This window comes from Armigeres subalbatus, chromosome 3 (assembly GCF_024139115.2).
Source record: "Armigeres subalbatus isolate Guangzhou_Male chromosome 3, GZ_Asu_2, whole genome shotgun sequence".
Classification (NCBI taxonomy): Eukaryota; Metazoa; Arthropoda; class Insecta; order Diptera; family Culicidae; genus Armigeres; species Armigeres subalbatus.
Window position 1 is genome coordinate 209,646,256 of NC_085141.1, and position 22,983 is coordinate 209,669,238.

Here is a 22,983-nt window from a genome sequence, read left to right on the forward strand (position 1 = left end):
CAAAAGCATAGGAACTTAGCGAAATTTGTGTGAATAAGGTAGGTTTTACTCTATCCTTCATATTGAGTCAATATTTATTGCATTTTCACTTATATTTGCTGTAATAATGAATATTTTAATGAGAAATACGAAACAAGGATTTCCTACCTTTTGCTGGAGCTGTTGCTGTTACGGCGCGTACATCAGCCTGTTGAAAGGTTTATAGTGGAAATACGCCTTTCAAAAATAATAAGATGCAGGCTCCCGCGAGAGCTGTACCTTTGAATTTTTGTTCAATGTGTACAGTGGAATAGCAGAGAAGTGATTAGATACCACGTTTGTTTCTATTAAACCCTAATAATGCATGAAAATCATAATTAAATAGATTTTATTAATTTCTTTCTTGGTTCCTTACTGGAAACCTAACAAAAGCATATTTTCGTTATGAAACCATAAAAATGTATATTAATAGCTGTTCTGCGCATATGTAACATGACATTATTTGGAAGCAGATCTACTTCAGTCAGGTCATGTAAAAATGAAACATTACTAATGCCTTTCAGTGAGTGGATCAGTACCTACATATACCGAGTTGAGGCAAGCTTTAAGACCATTTATTGGAGAGACGTTCTTTAAGAATCAGTCACCCCCAGAAGTGATTCACCATATCCTGTTTATATTAGTTTAATTTGAATTAATAAAATCGATTGTAAAACGATATAAAAACTCAAAGGTGCAGCCCAATGGGGTTGTACCCAAAAGCGATGCAGAACCATGTATGTAATGAGTATTATTTGTATTTTAGTTTGTGTGTCTTTAGTACAATGATATTTTACTCTTCTCAAAGTCTCAGCATTAACCCTCGGTACCGTTGCGTTTGAATTTTCTACAGCAACTACTTCCAACAACCGTAATCAATGCTGAAGGCTTACGGCTGCAAACTGAGGATTAGAACTAAACTTATTGTTGCATTAATTTGACTTCAAGGCGATGCACTTATAGGTTTGGTTGATTCACCGAAACCCATTGCGAAACTGTTAGAAAATTATCAATAGTAAATAATTATCAATATATTTTATTTAATACATTGGATATGAAGAATTGACTCTTCCTTGATCGAATGGTCCAAGAAAATAGAGAATCGATCGACAAACGGCTGAGATATTAACGTTCAAGTCTATCATATTTTCGTGATGTTTTTTTTTCAATTTTTCGCAATCGTTAAATGTACCGCAATATAGAAAATACAGGCGTGGCCCCAAATCAAACCTGTTTTTCTCCTAATCTATGATGAAAAGCTAGGAAATTAATGTTTTAATTGGTTTATTTCTTGAGAATAACGTGCTACGCAATTAAAGCTGTACAGAAATAACCTAAAAGTAGGCAATTTATCGGTGAAACGTTGGGCGGAACCACACAGGCAGTTGGTAACAGGACTAATTTCCATGGCGTATTTCCAGTGAGACTTTGATTTTGGGCGTAGTGCATGTAATTTCCATTTCTGAAGCTAATATACACTTAGTTGCATATTTTGGTACAGCACATCTAAGAGAAAGGTAGTTTTCATCTATAATATGCAAAAAATTCAATTTTTATTGAATATTCACTAAATAGGAATTGATTTACAAGCTCGAAACTTGAGAGCAATTTTCTCGGTTTCATGTTATTGGAATTCCGCCCTATTCAAATGTTGGTCTAGAAATGATCGGTAGATTTTTTGCTGCTACCCTATATGAAAAGGCGAAACAGAACGGAGTGTGCAGGTAAATAATGACCACCGCAGTTTGCCTTCAACAATCGATAAGGAAGCTCATTGCTTTGAATCTCTGCCGGAATAATCAACGTGTTTTTGTAGAATACAAAACGAGGTAATCTTTTTGATTTTTCAGTAAACTTAGTTGTAAGTCTAATTTCGACGTACTTTTAGGATAACTATTAAAACATGAATTCAGCTGAATGGTTCAGTGAAATATCGGAGGAGCTTTGGCCGAATCAATGTTTCTCCTTGAAAGTGAAAAATGTTCTTCACGAAGAACGCTCAAAATTCCAGGATATTAAAGTACTTGAAACGTAAGTAGAAGTTTATTTGATGAACATTGGTATTTTTGTTTCCACGTGGCAGTTTACATTAAGAGATTCAACTACTAATCGTGAGAAACATTAAATAATATGTTGTTGATAACGCCGAATTTGTTTAAAGCTTCTACATTAGGGTGTTCCAAAAACCATTATTTGGATAGGATGAACATAAAACGCAATTAAGTTTTTGCAATAGGTAGTTATAATAGAATAGTTGAAAAATGACGTGTGAGATTTAAGAAGGGAGGTGGTCTAAGATTTCGTGACAGTACATATGATAGGTATACAAAAAAGCGTGACAGGAGGATCTGAAAAAAAAATCTCAAACCACGGCGCACACATTTGTGTCAAAGCCTTTTTAAACGCATTAGCATTGCGTTATCAAATCCAAATATGTAGTTATTATGTATTATATGCCTCTTAGCTTAGTTTGTATCTTGTTAGTTTTTTAATAGTAAGTAGTTTACTATGTGGATTTCTTAATTCCACAAACAAAAACGAAACGAATTATTTAAATTGAACTAGTTACAATGAAACTTTATTATATTCACCTTTTGCTACGTAACCAACATTCAGAGAACTAGTTGAAGTGTTATTAATTATTCCGAGTGTGTCGTTGCCACCCTGTGAGTTATTCAAATTTTGCTTTATTTTTTGATTATGAAACCCCAAGCCATCCTTAGCGCTTTTGCATTGACTCTTCATTCATTATCATTATCATCGGCTTAGGATTGATAAACAACGACGCACACTTTTCCCAAAGTTAAAATAATATGTACCTACTTCGCACTATTTCAGTTACTCGCATGGAACTGTCTTGGTTCTGGACGGCATCATCCAATGTACAGAGCGAGATGAGTTTGCCTACCAGGAAATGATTTCATTTCTCCCTCTGTGCTGTCATCCTAATCCCAAGAAAGTTCTTATCGTCGGTGGTGGAGATGGTGGTGTAGCCCGAGAAGTGGTTAAACATCCCCTGGTGGAAGAGGTGCACCAAGTGGAAATCGACGACCGCGTGATTGAACTCTCCAAAAAGTATCTTCCCTTTATGGCATGCGGTTTTGATTCGCCCAAGCTTAAACTTACAATCGGCGATGGTTTCGAGTACATGAAGCAAAGAGAAGGAGAATTTGATGTCATCATCACCGACAGTAGTGATCCGATTGGGCCGGCCGAGACGTTGTTTCAGGAATCGTACTTTATGTTAGCAAAGAAAGCACTGCGACCAAATGGAATAATTTGCTCGCAAGGTGGATCCTTCTGGATTGATACTGAGCACATCAAAAATACGCTGAACCACTGCAGGAAACATTTCGCTGTTGTAGGGTACGGAATGGCATCCGTACCATCTTATCCAACTGGTAATATAGGGTTCTTCATCGCAAGTTTGAATGAGGTACATATCTACAATATCCACGCATTTAGTAAGTTATAACTGTATCTTTCCATTTGTAGAATACAAAACTGAACGAGCCAACAAAGACCTTCACCGATGAAGAAATTGACAACATGAAAATGCGCTACTATACTTCTAATATCCATCGAGCTGCATTTACGCTGCCTAGATATGCCGCTAAACACCTCTACTGACCTGCGCGCTAGCTTAGCTGGCTAAAAACTATTGTACAATTCAATTGTACCTTTGATTTTTTGAAACTTTATATTTTGCTCATGGTGTACATTTTATATACAATTTTAATATACACAAATATTAACAAATAAAATTTGTCTTATTTTTTCAATCCTAGTTGCAGGATTAGAATCGTTCTCCAACTGGTTTGATGGTGAGCTCATGAACCTGTATGGGGAGAAAGAACGGTAGATTAGTTACAAAGCTTTCGAGAAATGATTTTAATGATTACAATGAAACCAACTAGCTGTAAATCAAGTATGTAATCCAATAGGTACATTGCTTAGGTCATAACACTGAACAAACGCTGAAGAACATTTAGAATCATGTCATCTAAACTACAGTCACAAAAAATATTATTCGACTATTAATGGTGGTGTGCCAACATCAATATTTTGGGAAATTGACATAAGTTACATCTCGTTTTTTTGTAGATAGAACTTAACGTTGTTTTGGGTAGAAGTAGAAGAATCAAAAACATTCCTGGCATAATTAATGCACCCCATATAATAGTGCTATATTTAAAACTACGTATACTTACCTGTACATGAGGTGGAGTTGATAATACGTAGACGACAGCTTGTGCGACATCTTCCGCATTGAGTAGAGGGATCTTAACGTCGGTTAATTCCAATATTTCGGTCTTCACTGCCCCGGGACTTATGCTCTGCAATTATAAGTGAATCATAATACTCCAAAAGCTAACTGCATTTCCGTTTCAAGAGCTGTGTTAACTTACTGTTATTTTAACATTGGACTTTTCGTTCAACAGCTCCTGGCGTGTGACTTCAGTGATTGCCGTTACTGCATACTTTGAAGGGGCGTACATATTGTAAGATGAAATTAAAGCTTCCACGGAATAAGGAAGACTGTGCCCAACAACGCTGTTAATGTTGATGACATGTCCGCCTTCAGATCTACGTTTCATGGATTGATAAGCTTCTCTGGTACACACCACTAAACCCATCACATTAGTCTCCCATGTTTCACGTATATGTTGCGAATTGCTTGGATCGATCAGTCTCGTGTCACGAACCACACCAGCGTTGTTAATCAGCACATCAATGCCGCCAAAAGTTTTCTCGATTTTTTTGAAAGTAGCAACAATATCGTTTTCGTTACTAACATCGCATTTCATTGCATGTAAGTTTTTTCTCAAATTGCCCGTAATTTGTTCTTTCAATAATTCAGTGCGTTCGGTACGCCTAGCCAACCCAACCACTATCATCCCGGCGTTGGTCAACTGAACGGTAATGGCTGCGCCAATTCCAGCACTAGAGCCAGTCACCACGGCAATCTTTCCTCGCCATTGATCCATCCCGGAAATTAACCTCCAGCAAGCGACACCACAATGTAACTAATGTTTCATAATACCAACCCATCGGTTTTTATTTATCAGAACTCATCTTAACTTGTAGTGCAACAGTAAGTGCAATTAATGAACGTGCATATTAAAGGGCCATCATCATTGGCGAATGTAATTAAATATTTGACATCACAGACAAAACAAATTTATAAAAGTTGGAGTGGCTCCTCTTGGCTCCGGATTGTTGGTTTGTTGGCTTTACGATTTACACTGGAATTGTTTTTTACGCGGGATATGTGTCGTGTAGAAAAAAAAGCGTACTCCATGGAGGTTGTAGAATAGTGTCTTTGGGATGGAGATCTTGATTACAAAACACTGCAAAATATACCTACGCTGGTAATTTAAATGTTACGGCTTAAGGGTACAGCTGTGTATTACAAGCTTAGAGGCTCTCCAGTCTCCATACCCCCTTAGGGCCTTACTTAGCAATTTCTCGTTCTAGGAAATTCCCGGGTTTGAATTTTTCTCGACTCGCCTGGACATAAAAGTGACATCGGGTTAGCCTCATGATATACGAATGCAAACTTAGCGTAGAAACTTCGCAGTACCGTGCACGCACCATACTTTGCGCAGTTAAGGAAATGCAAAATTGAATCAACTCGTACAACTTACAGAAAGTAGCTATCAGCCTGAAATAGTTTCCATGCTGTAGTATTATTATCATATTATTGTTTGAGAACTAAATTTGTTACAAAAATTGAAATAAATAGTAAATTGAACTTCAAAGCAGACCCTTATTATATGCCTAACTTTGCGCACATAACTTGAAAAATTTCTAACACGAAGCAAGCGTCTATCATACAATTTTTCATTAAAATTTTATTTTTTCAGCTAATACTACTATTACAATTCATGTTTATTCCATTTGTAAGCATATTTGAGCATATTAGAGGTGATAAGGATGCCCAGCATTATTTTCTTATGATTCGACATACTTAGTATGTTTTCACGTCTGTTGGTGTATGTACAGCCTCATTTATGTACATTGGCCACAGCTAACAAAAGTTCTTTTTTACGTAAACCCTATTCCGACGAGGTATATCATAAATGTTGAAAATATCGAAGAATTACGAGTTGTGTGCAAAATTAGGTACACTGTATTGAAAAATTGTTCCTAACATTGCGCATCATATATTTTAACGAAAAATGTAAATAACTAACCAAATTCTCATAAGATGGCTTCAACAATATTATAATTATTGGGTCCATGTGTAATCAGTTGTCAACGAATGTAAAAATTTACAAAAAATACAGAAGTGTCAGACCAGTGACAGGTAATACCGATTAAAATCACATTGGGCCCCGCCACCATTTCCCCCAGGAACCGCCTCCCAGCATTACGTATGAGGATAGGCAGTATTTACTGCACTCGCTCTCTGACACATCATATGATGCTCACTTGGGTGCTCACCCTTGACATACCATGCGAGTCTTACCTGGGTGCTCACCCTTTACGCGCCATGTGAGACTAAGTTGGATGCTCAACCTGCCTCCTGATTCACGCTCTAGCACACCAATTTGAGACTTATTTTGGTGCTCACTCTGATACACCCTAACACACCGTGTGCGACTTACTTAGGTCCTCACTTCTGACACACCATGTCACCCGCCATGTCAGAGCAGAGAGGACCTCCGCGTGACCAAACCTGTGGAGATACTGCCGGAAGCAGCCATGGCCTGACAAGTATTGTGTCAGATGGAAGTGAACTACCCTATGGGGCCTCCCCACCCAGCTCAATATGTTAGGTATCAGCCGGTTGGTCCATCCACCTTTCGAGGAGTTATCCCACTCGCGCTGCCATCTGGCGACCGAGGCCTCCCTGATACGCCCGCGAGCTCCTCTGGTGACACGTAGCTCGAAACACTCCTCGTCTTCCGGAATGACCTGCCCGACTAGCATCATACTCGCTATCACGCAGGCTGCATCGTGTGAGATCGTGCGGTAGGCAGATATCACTCTGATACACATCAAGCGGTACGTGCTCTCCAGCTTCCGTGGGTAACTGGTCACCCCTAGTGCACTCGCCGAGGGCGGGCCGCTGTGCCTAAGAATAGATATGGCAACGTCTGCCAGTAGCCTACGTCTAACCTATCCATGATTTTATAGTTGACGTTACAACCGTTGCACTTTCGCACGTATTTCGAATAATTTAGGGACAAACATTATCAACCCGTAAGCACTCAAATTAGGTTTGGAACAAGTAAACGCATAATAAATCATACTCGCTGAAATTTCGAATGGTTGATACGTCAACTATGAAATAATGAGCAGTACTGGCACACACCTTGGAACTTGAAACGCATAGTCGACATGGCCGCTGAAGGTCAGCTTGTCGTCTGTAACGACTCTAAGGGTCTGTCTCATTTGGAGAATTAAACTTAAAAGTGACAGTTCGAAAATTAAAAAATTACCCCGTAATAAGAATAGCTGGTGCAACCCAGCAATTCCAATAGGACATCGATGGAAAATGATTCGATATCTGTCAAAAGTAATCTTGCTCTGCGAGCAGGGTTATTCGATAATTATTGAAATGTCACTTTTAAGTTTAATTTAAGTTTAATTATCCAATTGAGACAGACCCTAAGGAGCTTCAAACTCCGCTTTGATGCGATCGCGACTTCATCCACATAAATTACTGCATGTTGTACCGACTTTTTTTCTATTTCGTTTATTTGATAGGCTCAGATGTCATATAAAACAACTCAACAGAGCCATAAACTTTTTAATATGATAATATTTGATAAACATTTTATTATGGTTTTTTCTAAGAGCACCTCCACAGGAGTCCCCATCTGGGTCCCTATCGCTTTTTCCGGGCCCTCTATAGGGACTCATTTGTACACCGGAGGTATCTAAACGGGAATGTAAAATAAGAACGCAACTCAAAATTAGCCGTGAGTTTCCAAATTTAGCGCCCCATACTGGGTTGCTAAATGTCAATACAGGGTAGCTATTTTGTGAAACGTCACTTGTGACTAGGTTATCGAATTAAAAAGCTTTAGAAGTGAACGCTCCCGTGAAGTCACTTGAAGGGTTGAGCAAAAGTGAAAGTTGGCAACAGAATAACAAGAGCATCATTCAGAATAAGTGTAAGAAGATCCTCTTTGCGTAACTCTATATAATAGACTCTGCTCTTGACCACGATAGACTACGGATTGACGCTTGGGAGGAAACTCGGATGCCGACTGGGCGGGGGATAGAAGTGATCGCAAATCGTGTATTGGTTACATGTTCATTCTAGGATGAGCAACAGTGACATGGAGGCCGAATATATGGCCCTATCACACGTAGGTTGGTGGCTGAGCTACAAAAACTTCGCAATTCATTAAGGCCTCTTACGGTGTCATTCAGAATGGCTACCCTGCGGCTCACCAACACAATCTTACAATTACCCACCTCCTCACTGCGAATAGCACCGATCACATTAGTTTTATTATAAAAACCAAACCTGACCACCATTTCACAAGAAAAAGTATCAGAACTAAGTTTGAACCTAAACCTACTTATTGAGAAAATAATCGAATCATTTAGTGCACCACGGTGCTCCCCTGACCGTTATTAACAAAAAAAAAAATCTCCATCAAAACTAATACCCGGAGCTGAATTCTGGGGCTATACTGCATCTCTGGACGAAATTTGAAAAAAATCGTAGGGCTCGTTTTGGAGTTTTGGAGACCTTTTTAAGACGTAACTGATATATATCGAAGACATTCACAGGATTCTGTTTAAACACGATCTAAATTTTCTAAGTTGTATCCCCATCTAGCATGATTATCGTATATAAATGATCATCTGACTTTTTTCTGGATTATTAGTGGTTTTAGGAACATGTTGCATTGATTTTGGTCATAAATTAAAGTCACACGATCAAAAATTCGACCGAAGCAAAATCGTGTGAAAAACGGAATTCTGTGTATAACATCTCATCAAATACATATTTCTCAAATTCCAAGGCTTCGTCAGCGATAAAAAAAGATTTATTTTTGTTATAGCCATTAGAATTCTATACAAAATTGTTGACTATGACGATAAGTAATATGAGATGTGTCTAAGAACATTTAAAAATAAGGTTAGCTTCATCTTAAGTCTACATTCAATTCTAGCCAACTACGTATGATTAACCCTTTTTAGTTATGTTTAAATTAAATGGACAATATCAAATGCACACATATCTTCTTTTCGCAATAAATTTCAGCTCGCAAGAGATGGGTTTTATACAACTTCGGCGTATATGTCGATATATACTCTTTGTGCCATCCCTGCCCATGGCCGAATGTATTAAAAAATCCTTTTATATGAAACTTTGGGATATGATATTTGGAGGTCTTCGGAAGATCCTAACTTTCCCAGGAGACAACGAACTTATCAATTGCGACATAGAATCCAGATGAAGGTTCATATAAGGAGTTGCAAACATATTTTTAAAAACCTTTAAACAAAAACCACAGATGTCATTCACATAGGGTAATTGTACCACTATTAAAAACATGCTCCGATAACGCCAACAATTTTAGATTTAGAGAAATGACATATTAGAAAAAAGTTTTAAGGTCCATTAAGGGCTACTTGTTTATATAAAAACACAATTGTAATGTAATGTAATAACATGTGACAAAAGTTATTCTATATAAAAGTTATTCATTTCAACTTGATACGTGTCATTTCCAATGCCCTCGTGCATGCTTACTGCTGAAAAAAAAATAACGAATATGAGAGCAACGCAATTTGCACTTCAATTCTATGTTTTTGATTGATATTGGTATGGGTATATGCATTCAAGGAGCAGTAACCCATCTGTTCTTTACTAAAGCTTCATCCATACATACGTCAACAAACTTTCTCAAATCCGCATTATTTTACAAAATGTGCGCAGCATCGAGAAGATAGTGGTATGCTCAGTGAAGCCGTTTTTATGCTTAAGATACCTTTGAGGTATCAGACATAACCCAAACCCATAAATCTGCCCAGTTCGTTTTAACACTGCTTTTATGTAACGTTAACGAACAAAGAGTGTTCACGTGGATTGAAAGAGGAGGACACTCCATCAATATAGAATCACTATCCTTGTCGGGAATTAGATGTATTTTTCGCAGCATGCCCGACTTTTTCAATTTTTATTAGTAGCTGAATATTTACAATAGTCCTGGAAACGCCGCTCTCAAGTTTTTCTCGGCTTCGCAATTAGTGATTATTCCTATTAATAGGTTTATAATCTTAAGGTCATCTGCAATAAGGTACTCGAAATGGTTCAATTTGATAAACTGTTCCATATAAATACGGTTCGAATTTTCCAGGTAATAAGTGTGGATACAAAGACAACACTTGTAGCCGCTTGTCGCCAGGTTTTGAAATTTTTGTTTGATCTGGAATTATTGAAATCGACACCATTTTCATTAAACACATTTTCGTCAATGATATGTTTACTGTTTTTAATACATTCAATCAAAGCTGGTACATCATTGTAGTATGCAACTGGTATATCAGCAAACTACACCCGATTCTGTTTTACACGGCCGTGTAAAAAAAATCACACAAAATTTTTGCAAAGTCTCCATTTTGCATGATTTGTCGAGAAATCATAAAACTTTTTTTACATGAATTTTCAAATTTGTAACTGAAAACTTTTTTTACGCGGAACGCATCCTTCGTGTAAAAAAAGAATCGGGTGTACTTTTTTTGCTGACGACTCAATGGAAGTTGAGAAATATGCATAAGACGAGATATTATTATATTGATTTTCTTCGATATCATACAGTTACGTCTTGAAAAGGGCGTAACTCCAAAACGGGCCCTACGACTTTTTTCAAATTTCGTCCAGAGATGCAGTATAGCCCCAGAATTCAGCTCCGGGTATTAGTTTTGATGGAGATTTTTTTTGTTAATAACGCTCAGGGGAGCACCGTGTTGTGCACGTGTTGGCGTCGATTCAATGAAAATAAAACCAAGTGAAAAAATTTCCTCTTCCCACCGCACATGCAAACGACGTCGTCGGTTGCTCGTCGTCGGCAGCGTCGTATGCAAGCAGTCATTGATCATTATTAGAGGCCTTGATAAGAGAAACGCGGATTGGCATGAGCCGCCAATCGAACCGTAAAAAAACAGCAGCCAATCGAGCAAGAGACCTGTCAAGCAACCAAAACTTTGGCTAAAATACTGAAAACGGCTAAATTCGATTTAATGCCATTTATGAATGAACAAATTTTAATGTATTTTACATTTGTTATCAATAATATATGCAAATCAATGATAGGTTATGAAATGCAATTGCTTTGTTTATGGGAATTTATTGTCATGTGATGTGAACACATTAAATAGAGGTGTGTAAAATTTTACCTGGATAAACCATTTCTTCCTTTTCATGTGTTGTTCTTACTAGAGGCCTGAATAAGAGAAACGCGGATAGGCGAATTCGAGAAGGATCCAGTGGTAGAGTGCGCTGCGAGAGTTTGGTAGAAAAGTCGTCAGAAGCGATTATTTACATTCAAAATCCAATTTTCTCCATCCAATTTACTTCACTTTTTTTCCACTGGCAATGGCTTCTTACAGTTTTTAAGCAGCAGTTGAAGATGAATCCCACCCAAACAAGCCACGAATTAAAAATCCGGTAATTCATAACCAAGATAGTGCGGTGGAGGCACTGCAAGAGATGTGCTATTTAATCGGAAAAATCATATGCAAGCACTCACCGGATGGAATATCATCCCAAAGAGAACAAAATTTTCTTCCAGTTTGCGACTATTTCAGCTTTCATAAATGGTTGGATTAACCAGAAAACGCGAAAATCGTACTCCCTCCGTATGCTACCAATGCACTTGTTTGGCCAACGACACTTTTTTCGTGGTTCTTGTGACGACCACCAGATGTCGAAATGATCGATGAGCTTTACTCAAATTCGCCTATAGGTATGTGCCGCCAATCGAACCGTCAAAAAACAGCAGCCAATCGAGCAGGAGACCTGTCAAGCAGCCAAAATGTTGGCTCAAATACTGAAAACGTCTAAATTTGATTCTATGCCGTTTTTAAATAAACAAATTTGAATGCATTTTACATTAGTTTGCAATAATATATGTAAGTCATTTCTAGATTATGAAATTAAATTGCATTATTTATTAGATTCAATTGTCATGTGATGTGGACACATTAAATAGCGGATTGTGAGATTTTATCTACATAAACCATTTCTTCCTTTTCATGTGTTGCTCTTTGATGAAGAAGATTCAATGCAGTGTTGGCAGATTCATATTTTCTATCCGCGTTTCTCTTATTCAGGCCTCTAGTTCTTACATGAAGAAGTTTGGCTGCAGTGTTGGCAGAGCCATATTTTTTATCCGCGTTTCTCTTATCAAGGCCTCTAATAAACAGCTAGCATCATGAAAAAATAAAACATAAATATCAACGAAAATCAAAGCTAATCTGTTGATTTTCGGACACATTTCGTTAGTTTATGTCATAGTTAAACCGTATTGAGTATTCCTGCGTACAACTCAGACTGAAATCGTTCACATTAATGCAATGTTTACGGTAGTCGGATGTTAACAAAACAAGTGGTTATTTTTGTCTGCCCTTGTAGACACCTGCCAAGGCCCTTGTAGATTGGTAGGTGTTGGTAGTCAAGTTTCTCACGACTACTAATCTTAAGTTGATGATTTTTATGGTACAACTACAAATAGATTGGTGTGCCACCGCAAGTCACCTTAAGGGGGGTGACGGTAGTGTTCGATGATTTTTCATCATGGCGACGTAGGCGGCAAATTTGAATTATTTTTCATGGGTGACACGTCGCTTCGTCTGTGGTTCCACTATACCGCTGCTGGGAAAAGGCGGGCCACCCAACTTTGCAAGTGTAACAGGACCCGCCGCACATCTGCTGACATCGAGCTGCGGTATTGTGATTCGGAGAATATGATTTCGGATATCTTCGGATATAGGGGGACAAGGGGCAATATGGACACCCTTAGGTTTTAATCAATTTTAGGTGGTTTAAATTGAATGTAATTCGGATTTCTAGCATTTACATGATACTATTACTCGTTAACTACCAGTTCTGTTTTGAATCGTATTGAAAATAAGGCAATTTAAATCCAATAGGACGATTTTGTAATAGTTAATTTTTCACTACTCTCGGGAAGGTAGCGGGGTAGATTGGACACCCCCATGGGGCAGTATGGACACCCTTATAAAATATGAAGAAAATTATCTTACTTGTGATTATATGCCAATGTAATCTATTTTATGGATCATCCAACATAAATATTACCCAATTGTTCATCTTCCTGTCATGATTTTGTATGAGACACCTAAAATTGTGTTTGGATCATCAACATCCGAAAATCTATTTCCCTCTTCTTAAGCGAGGTCATATATGGTCGTTTTCTATATTAATTCCATGACGAACAGAAGAAGATTGATTACGTAACGCAAAAATATGCCACTTTCAGCCGGCCTCATACATGTATGTCGAACTTTTTGTATGAAGCATATTATTGTTTTATATGGATCCTCACACTTATTGCAAGACCCTTATCAATCGTCTCTACTCTAAGCATTGCATAATCTATGCATACTCTTATTCACTCTACTGGCATCGCCAATCCTTCCAATGGGTTGTACCGATCAACTTGCCAACGAGATTGCCAAATCTATACAAAACACTTCCTTTTTTGTCGCACTTTCAGCGACTTTTATGGTATATATATGCTTCTATAGTATATATGTCATGTACTGGAACTTTTATAGCGATTTATAATTCCGCACCATAATAACAAGAAAATAACACGATATGAAAGCCAAGTTCGATGAGTTTGAGGTTATGTTTTTAATTTTAAAGTCTCAGTTCTACCCCCATATAGAGTGTTTAGTTTGCCCCACAAGTGAACAAATTTAAAAAGTGTTGGAAATTTTGTAAAAATCAAGGAAACTTGTCACAAATGCGTGCCAGAGCTCTGTAAATAACAGAATTTTGCTATGGGATGACCAATTATTGAGAAATCCTCTTCTGTGGTAAAGTAAAGCTTATTTTATGAGAGGTGAAGCTTATAATTTTTAACCATTTGGAAGATATAAATAGTTGTTTATGAAAGGATTATAGAGTTCGCTGCATTGAAAGTAGAAAAATGTATGAATTAACAAGAATATTGGGGGTGTCCAATCTGCTCCGGGTGTTCATAATGCCCCCTGGTCCCCTATCGATCAACGAAATGCAAGAAATTCACAACCGCTATGGGATTGGCAACTCTGTCGACAAGGCATTGCATTGCTCCGTGCTTCAAAAGAAGGATCTTTCCATATTGTAATTATAATTTATATAAATTTCAAAAATAACTATTCTGAAAGAATTGTAATTTTTCTGATTTTATATTATTTACTAGTCGACCCGGCAGACGTTGTCCTGCAAAGTAGGCGAAAATGCGCGCTCTGAACTGCTCATGCGAAATTTCCATACGATTCAGAATTTCAGTTTTCCACGATTTACTTTAACGATTAACGATTAACATTATTCGTGATTATCGTATGAGGAAATACCATATAAACCTGTCGGAAATGAGAACAAACATATTTGCTGAAGAAATGAAGAAAATCCATCCAGCCGTTTCTGAGTTATGCGGATACGAACACAGACCATTTCATTTTTATTATATAGATAATCAATTATGCCAAACGGCTCTTATGCCAAACAACTATTATGCCAAATTATTGTATGCCAGACGGCGAACCCCAATAGAAAGTAGCAAATATACGGAGGGGCGTGGTTTTAAAGAAGGAATCATATCCTTCAACTTAGAACGGGCAGATGCGAGCTTCGAAGAATAAAATATGTTCTCCTTTATCTCAAGCAGGCGCCTGTGTAAAACTAAGAAATTACTAAATTCTGCCTTTTGAAATTCCGCCTTTTGTAATTACGCCTTTTGTAATTACGCTTTATGGCATATTCCGCCTTTTGTTACAAGTATAAGAACGTCTGCCTTTTGAGATTCCGCCTTCCGTGTTTCCGCCTTTTGTTAGAGTCCCCATCCAAGAACAAATCAAGCCTACCTAAGATGTATTATCAAGGCCACGCCGCTTGGAAAAATTGAAGCCGGCAGGGTTCCAGTGGGAATGTAGAGCCATATAAGAAGATATGATGAGACAATCACCATCACCATTAAACACAATAAACCCCTTGCTCTCATGAAGCTACAGCAACTATTTGCTTATTTGTAAACCAGTTGTCCATTCCAGCCCAGAAGTCTAATTATAGACCGTTTATTTTGAGAGTGTTTGCTGTATTTCTGAATCACAAATCATATTCAATTTTATTATTGATCTTTTGAATAATTTGGAATGTTTAGAATATCACGCAATTTACACAAGGTCGATGTCTTATAAAGAAACGTTTCTAGTCTCCTCATTAGTTCTAGCCGTTTATTTGCGCCCTGTTAAAATCTTTCTCCAAGTGGCTTGATAGTAAGTTCCTTGATCTGCAATAAACAACAACACGTGATTAATCATTGACATAGTGCAGTATTGTATGCAGTCAATATTTGTAAACCTCAACATGCTTCGGGGTCGAAATCACGTGTACTATACTATTCGCTATGTCTTCAGGCTCCAGAAAAGGTATTGGTTTCTTCAGTAAATCTGGATCATTGAATATGTCCGTCCGGACAGCTCCAGGACTTATGCTCTGCAGTGAAGAGTAATCACAATTAAATACTGCGGATAATAATTAGCTCTCTCATACATACTGTTAATTTGACTTTACTATTCTCGTTCAACAACTCTATGCGGAACGTTTCAGTAAGAGCTGTCACAGCATGTTTGGTTGCCGGATATACGTTATAAGTGGTCAAAGTATCAACCCCAACTGGTACTCCGTGACCTACGACACTATTCATATTAACTATATGGCCATCAACGTCTCGTCTTTTCATGGATTGATAACATTCGCGAGCGCACAAAATCAGCCCCATAATATTTGTTTCTACTACATCGCGAATAAGCTGGGTGTTACCGGGTTCGATTAGTTGCGTAGACTTGAGTACCCCGGCATTGTTCACCAACACATCAGCACCACCAAATTTACTATCGATCCACTTAAATGCCGCGACTATATCCTTCTCATTGCTCACATCACACTTACAAGAATGCAACCTCCCTCTTAAATTCTCGGCAAGCGTCAATTTAAGTTCTTCTATTTTGTCAACACGCCTTGCCAGGCCAACGACAACCATTCCAGATTGCAACAGCGCCTTGGCGATGGCCCAACCTATTCCAGCACTCGCCCCTGTTACGGCAGCCACACGATTCTGCCAACGATCCATTGCAAATGTTCGCCTCTTAGCTAATGATGTATCGCTCTCGGCGTGCAGCTAATTTATAGCTATTTTCTTATCATCATTAATTGCATTGGATCGCCTTGTGAGAAGGTCTAACTTACGTATTTAAAGCTGTTTAAAGCAGATACTAACAATAAAAAGAGCGTAAGTAGGAAAATGAAGGATAGTTTTTTTTGGAGAATATTCTTTTTTGAATAAATAATGTGATTCAACCGTTTTATCACGTTGACTTTCCTAAAAACCCCAAATTTATCCGAAATTTATCCCCCAGTGACGATGATGCTTTTCTTGATTCCATCTGTTGCATTAGAATTAGTGTGGTAACTAAACCCATCTTGGTAAGGTGTGGCACATGCATCCCAAAGTGAATTGCCTACATTTTGGCGGTTAAAACTTAAAACGAGCCTGTGACAAGCGTGGTGTTATATCTTCAATAGACATAGCCCGCTGTTATCATTGAAAAGCAATATGAAAAAAAACTACACAGAGGATTTTACTATAGTACACAGAGGAGAATGACAACACTGGCAACGGTATCTAGCGAGTGGTGGCAGGCTTCAAAATTTGAAGGTACTTTACGACATGAAGCATTCGATCATCTTATCGAAGCTGCATCGCTAAACTGCACATTTATTCAAGAAGGTTAATCTTAAAAATCTTGAGAGTGGACAGTCATCGCTCAACCTCCGCGCTATCAAGTCGTTTTGCCTTTCTCGTACAACAAAGTTGTACCGAAAGGCTATCATTTCACTCCAAAATCGAACTTTTTATAGAAGGCTCAGATACCCATAGTGTTATATACCGATCGACTCAGCTTGACGAACTGAGCAAATGTCTGTCTGTCCGTGTGTATGTGTGTATGTGTGTGCACATGTGCCATAAAAAACATTAGCCAATTTTTCACATAGTAATTCTTAACCGATTCTCTCGCATCAAGTTGAAATCGACAAAGAACAAAACGTAGTTGATCATTATTGAATTTCATAACGACTGTACATTCCGAAAAATTCTAAATATTCAAATAGTTATGATACATCGTGAATAAGACATAACATGCTATAAAATTCCTTGTATAATCAACCCATGCAAGATCTTCTACTCGCTTTAGTACAACACTTGAGTACAACATATGCAACACAAGCTTAGATAGCATGCAAGTTACGGTCATAACACCATAACGTTTCTGCAGCTTTAAAGCATAATAAAAAAGCTCGAATAAAACGCACACGCTAATAATATTTTACTTAGAACTTTTGAAAATACACTCACAAATAACTCAGCATTTCAACTAGTTTTCCGGGTTGGATTGTTCAATAAAGTACGAGAAAGGCACAATCACTGCTAGGTGGATCAATCTGGGTTTTTTTAAGCTACGGAAGTCGATCGCAAGCTATCTCGTTTCATTCCTTTTCGGGCCTCATCTCGCGTCTAGAGGCCACGCGAATCTCGCGATGAGTCGGCGGGAAAACACATTCCGTGTCGATTATTCGAATGTGCCGAAAAACCTTCTTACGAAGATTTACACCATTTCATTGCTAGTGAACTTGGTTTGAAGAAAGAAGATGTCCTGCGCATACAATGCAGCCGAAGTTCGAGTTGTGCTTTCGTGAAAGTATGTAGTCTCGATCTTGCCCAGAAAGTGGTAATCGATCATGACAATAAACATGAAGTCGTGGTTGACGACAAGCCCTACAAGCTTCGCATTCGTCTTGAAGACGGAGCCGACGAAGTGAAGCTCTTTGATATATCTGAGGACGTGTCTGAACAAAAGATTGAAGAATTCCTTAGTGCGTATGGTGACGTGTTAAAAATATCGGAACTAATGTGGGACAACAAGTACAAATTTGGTGGGATTCCAACAGGTTCTTGGGTTGTACGAATGTTAGTTAAAGAGAACATACCTTCGTACGTAACCATAGATGGAGAGGTCACATACGTCCAATATTTTGGTCAACATCAAACCTGTCGTCACTGCGACGAATTTGTTCATAATGGTGCTTCTTGTGTTCAAAATAAGAAGCTCTTGCTCCAAAAATTGTCAGCAGACAAAGCAAGCAAGCAAACATACGCGAACATCGCGAAACAAAAACTCGGTTCAATTGTACGACCGAGACCAACACTAACAACACAAAGTACAGTCCCAATAACCTCGTTAAAGTCAACAACCTCCACTGCCGCCACGATTGCTTCTGCCACTACCACTGCCATCACCACTGCCACCGCCACTGCCACCACCGCTGCCACCGCCACTGCCACTTGCCCCGCCGCCATAAACACCGCCACACCAGGTCCTTCAACCTTCTCTTCGAGTTCAACCACTTCAAACACTCTTGCATTACCACCAAATCCGAAAGTAATGATTACACCACTGCCTGCTGGAAAGTTCAAAAAAGCACTGTCCCAACAAAGCACAATCGATTGCGACGATTACGTTGCCAGAAGCAACCGATCAGACGGAGAGGAAACCGACGACTCGATGAATTCTACTGCGAGCTCAAAGTCTCGAGGTCGTCCACCTGGCAAAAAAGCACGCACATACGACGTAGAAGGTTCGAGAGACAGCAAACACCACTAATGACTAACACAAACTACAATATTGCCACTATCAATATAAACAACATCTCCAGTCCAACTAAACTAGATGCCCTCCACACATTCGTCCGCAATATGGAATTAGATATAGTTTTCCTAAGAAGTAGAGAATGGTCAACTCTCTTTACCCGGTTACAACACCATCTGCAACGTCGACCACATGCGAATGGGCACAGCAATAGCTCTTAAGGAATATATCCAATTTTCCCACGTCGAGAGAAGCTTAGATGGTCGACTAATTGCTGTACGAGTAAACAACGTCACACTATGTAATATATATGCTCATTCCGGCACCTAGGCTGACCATACGTACCATATTTAACGAGACAGTCCCGTTTTTTAGACCTTCTTGTGCTGTCCCGTCGTAATCTAAAAAATCCTCAATTTGTCCCGTTTTTTCAATGATTCTTCCAAAGAGCTCCAAAATATTATTCAAAAAAATTCAATATTATAGGAATCTAAAATCAAATATATAGAAAGTGTTTTTCTTGTGTCTTTAATAAAGAGATTTGCAGCCCCCGGTTGGCTCATCTCTCAACAAAGAAAGTGGATGAAACCCATAAAAAATGTGAGATGTTATGTTATTAGTGCTGCTTTTTTTGTATTTTCCATTGATCGACTTTTTGGTTTTTAACAGTTAATGACAACAGGTGCTGCTCCGGGAGATTTTTTCATACAGTTCTATTACGGGATTGAACGAAATTAGTGACTTGGGAGGCAAGTAGGGCAATTCGCCAAATGTTGAACGGCTAATTTCTTCGGCTATTGTTGAACGCACGTGCATTTCTTATGGGAGTTCAACAATAGGCGACAAAATTAGCCGTTCAACATTTGGCAGTTTCCCCTATTTCCTGGAAATCAGGGCACGCCTCAACGTCAATAAAATGAAGGACAGACATTCTAATTTTCAGATTAAGTTCTTTTTTTATTCTTTTTGAATCTTCCGAAGTAGGTAATTCAATTTTGTTTTCAATTTTGCTTTACCACATATTTTTCAATCATTTGATTCTTTTCGAAAGTCAAAGTCTTTCTGAATAATTTTGAATATTTCGAAATAATCCAAATTATGCAAAATGTAAATCAACTGAATAAAATCGAGTATAAGGCAGTTTCAAACCGAGGGAAAATTTGGTCGAATTAAAGGCAAGATTTAAGGTCCTAACGTACTTTATTTTACACATCAGGAGCTCGTCTGTAAATTTGGCTCCCATGTGTTTGAATGAGATTTATATAAATATGTGACTCCCTTAAGAAAAATTAGCAATTCGGCCAAATTTAAAATACAGTCCGGCGGAGATCTCCGAGAGTTAAGGCTGTAAAAAAGACAAAATCAATGGAAAAGATTTCCGAGGTGTGATGCTTCTTTTAGCATCATTAAAATCAATTTCGATCAAAAAGGACTGTGAATCGCTTAGATTTGACATTATTCTCATGCGCTAACCATATTCATGGAAATAATTTAAATTACATTCTATTAATGTCCTTTCCTTGTTGAGATTCTTGTTATTGCTGATTTTTTTTGTACTTATATTCATGAAATTCCTTGCATGGGAAATCAATAGTCCCACCCTATCGCTATTTTCGCATTTCTCTTTTGAAGTTTTCTCAAGAAACTATTTTTTCTAATGCCCAAAACCGGCCTTAGTCAGGGTACTTCGACTATTGTTTCTTATTTTCAATTGTTCAGAATTTGGAAAGTTCTTGATTTTGGCCAATAATAAAATCCTTAATGCATGTCTAAGAGTTGAATAAAAAAATGTCATAATTCCACATTTTTTTGAATATTAAAAAATGCGTAATTGTCTGTTCCTTCGTGTTTTTGTCCGCATACCTTTGTAGAGTGAAATATTTGAAGTTTAGTATTTTTCAACAACTAACTAACTTAAGGTTATGTTGGTGAATGATTCGCTCTAATATATTTCCAATTTCTTACACGGAAAATGAAAATTAAACCCATAAATTTTGAAATTTCCACAGCTCTTGAATTTTATCACAAGGTTTTTTGACATGTCCCTTTTCGAAAGCGCGTTTGTCCCGTTTTTTCTCCGATATGATCTGGCCAGCCTAGGCACTGCCCATAGGGCTGAAAGAGAACGGTTCTTCAATAACACAATATCGTATTACCTGCGTCACAACACTCGCTGGGGACTTTAACTGCGTTCTGCGGCAATGCGACGCCACGGGTAGTAACGACAGTCCTGCTCTCAGGACAACAATACAACAACTGCAACTTTGTGATGTATGGGTGAAACTATGTCCGCGATCCAGTGGACACACGTACATTACAGCAAACTCTTCCTCTCGACTTGACCGCTTCTATGTGAGCGGTGGTCTCCGTGAACATCTTCGAGAAGCAGTGACCCATGTGTGTTCATTCTCTGACCACAAGGCTGTTACACTAAGCATCTCTCTCCCGTCTCTGGGAAGAGCACCCGGACATGGTTTCTGGACTCTTCGTCCTCACCTCCTAACACAGGAAAACATCGAAGAACTACGATACCGATGGCAATTCTGGACCCGTGATCGACGAAATTATGCATCCTGGATGACATGGTGGCTTTCTTGCGCCAAACCAAAATTGAAATCTTTTTTCCGATGGAAATCAAGAATAGCATATAATGAATTCCACCGCAAACATCAACAACTCTACACTCAACTAAGGCAAGCATACGACGACTACTTTGGTGAACCACGGATGCTCTCTACTATAAACTCGTTGAAGGCGCAAATGCTCACCTTGCAACGTGAATTCTCGCGTATGTTCATACGCATCAATGAAAGCTTCATCTGTGGAGAGGAGATTTCAACTTTTCAACTGGGAGAAAGAACACGGAAACGGTCAACAATCACACAGCTTCGCAACAGAGATGATCAACTAATACGCTCATCAGCAGACATCGAACAGCACCTCCTCCAATACTACACAGAACTATACTCCGAGGGAACAGCTGATGGAGGAATACCAAACAACGACTTCGAAAGCGAGAGAGTAATCCCAATGAACGACGCCGCTAATGAAGCCTGCATGAACCCGATAGAGACAACAGAAATCATCACTGCTATCAAGACTAGCCCCTCAAAAATCGCCTGGACCGGACGGCATCCCCAAAGAGTTCTACCTAAAAGCCTTCGACGTCATACACCGAGAAATAAACATGGTCCTAAACGAAGCTCTATCTGGTCATCTTCCAGCTAAATTTGTGGACGGAGTAATCGTACTAGTCAAGAAAAAGGGGAGATGATTCGATTCGCTCCTTTAGACCCATCTCACTGCTGAATTTTGATTACAAACTACTCTCGCGAATTCTAAAAGCCGTTTGGAGAATGTTATGCGAACTCATGACATCCTCACCAACAGTCAGAAATGTGCTAATTCCCCACGTAACATCTTCCAAGCAACTCTCTCACTGAAAGATCGATTGGCTCAAATTATCAAACGTAAACAGAGAGCAAAATTGATATCATTTGACCTCGACTCTGCCTTCGATCGCGTGCGACGGTCGTTTCTACATCGGACCATGTGCTCGCTCGGCTTTAATCGGGATTTCGTGGAGCTCCTCGCTGTCATTGCTAACCAGGCTACATCCCGATTGCTGGTAAATGGACACCTATCACAACCCTTCGCAATACAACGATCGGTTAGACAAGGCTGTCCATTAAGTATGCATCTATTTGTTATATATCTTCATCCACTCGTTAAAGAGCTAGAGCGTGTATGCGAGGACGATATCGTTGGTGCCTATGCCGATGATATTACGATCATTTGCTCATCTATAGAAATAATCGAGAGATCAAGAGAAATGTTCATCCGCTTCGAACGTGTGTCAGGCGCCAGACTCAACTGGTTAAAAACAAAAGCATTTGATATTGGCCAAACTGAAGGGAATGCACTTACGGTACCATGGCTACAAACAAGCTACACTGTTAAATTTCTTGGTGTAACATTCGCCAACTCAATACGGTTAATGGTAAAACTCAACTGGGATGAAGTGATGAACGGCTTTAACCATCAAATTAGAAG

The 22,983-nt window shown here is 38.7% G+C and overlaps 3 protein-coding genes across 3 annotated transcripts; 1 reads left to right on the plus strand and 2 right to left on the minus strand.

The window, feature by feature from the left end:
• Positions 1–1,690: 1,690 nt before the first annotated feature.
• On the plus strand, positions 1,691–3,782 carry LOC134227952 (spermidine synthase). The gene is made up of 4 exons (XM_062709668.1): positions 1,691–1,847; positions 1,907–2,049; positions 2,857–3,454; positions 3,514–3,782. The coding sequence occupies exons 2-4, from the start codon at positions 1,922–1,924 to the stop codon at positions 3,646–3,648; spliced, it is 861 nt and encodes a 286-aa protein (XP_062565652.1). The 5' UTR covers positions 1,691–1,847; positions 1,907–1,921; the 3' UTR covers positions 3,649–3,782.
• Positions 3,688–5,286, minus strand: LOC134227954 (farnesol dehydrogenase-like). The gene is made up of 3 exons (XM_062709670.1): positions 4,428–5,286; positions 4,230–4,355; positions 3,688–3,856 (listed from the first exon to the last, which is right to left on the minus strand). The coding sequence occupies exons 1-3, from the start codon at positions 5,004–5,006 to the stop codon at positions 3,815–3,817; spliced, it is 747 nt and encodes a 248-aa protein (XP_062565654.1). The 5' UTR covers positions 5,007–5,286; the 3' UTR covers positions 3,688–3,814.
• Positions 5,287–15,245: 9,959 nt separating this feature from the next.
• On the minus strand, positions 15,246–18,818 carry LOC134227953 (farnesol dehydrogenase-like). The gene is made up of 4 exons (XM_062709669.1): positions 18,710–18,818; positions 15,780–16,497; positions 15,584–15,718; positions 15,246–15,512 (listed from the first exon to the last, which is right to left on the minus strand). Exons 2-4 carry the CDS (start codon positions 16,353–16,355, stop codon positions 15,471–15,473), a joined length of 753 nt encoding a protein of 250 aa, XP_062565653.1. The 5' UTR covers positions 16,356–16,497; positions 18,710–18,818; the 3' UTR covers positions 15,246–15,470.
• Positions 18,819–22,983: the final 4,165 nt, after the last annotated feature.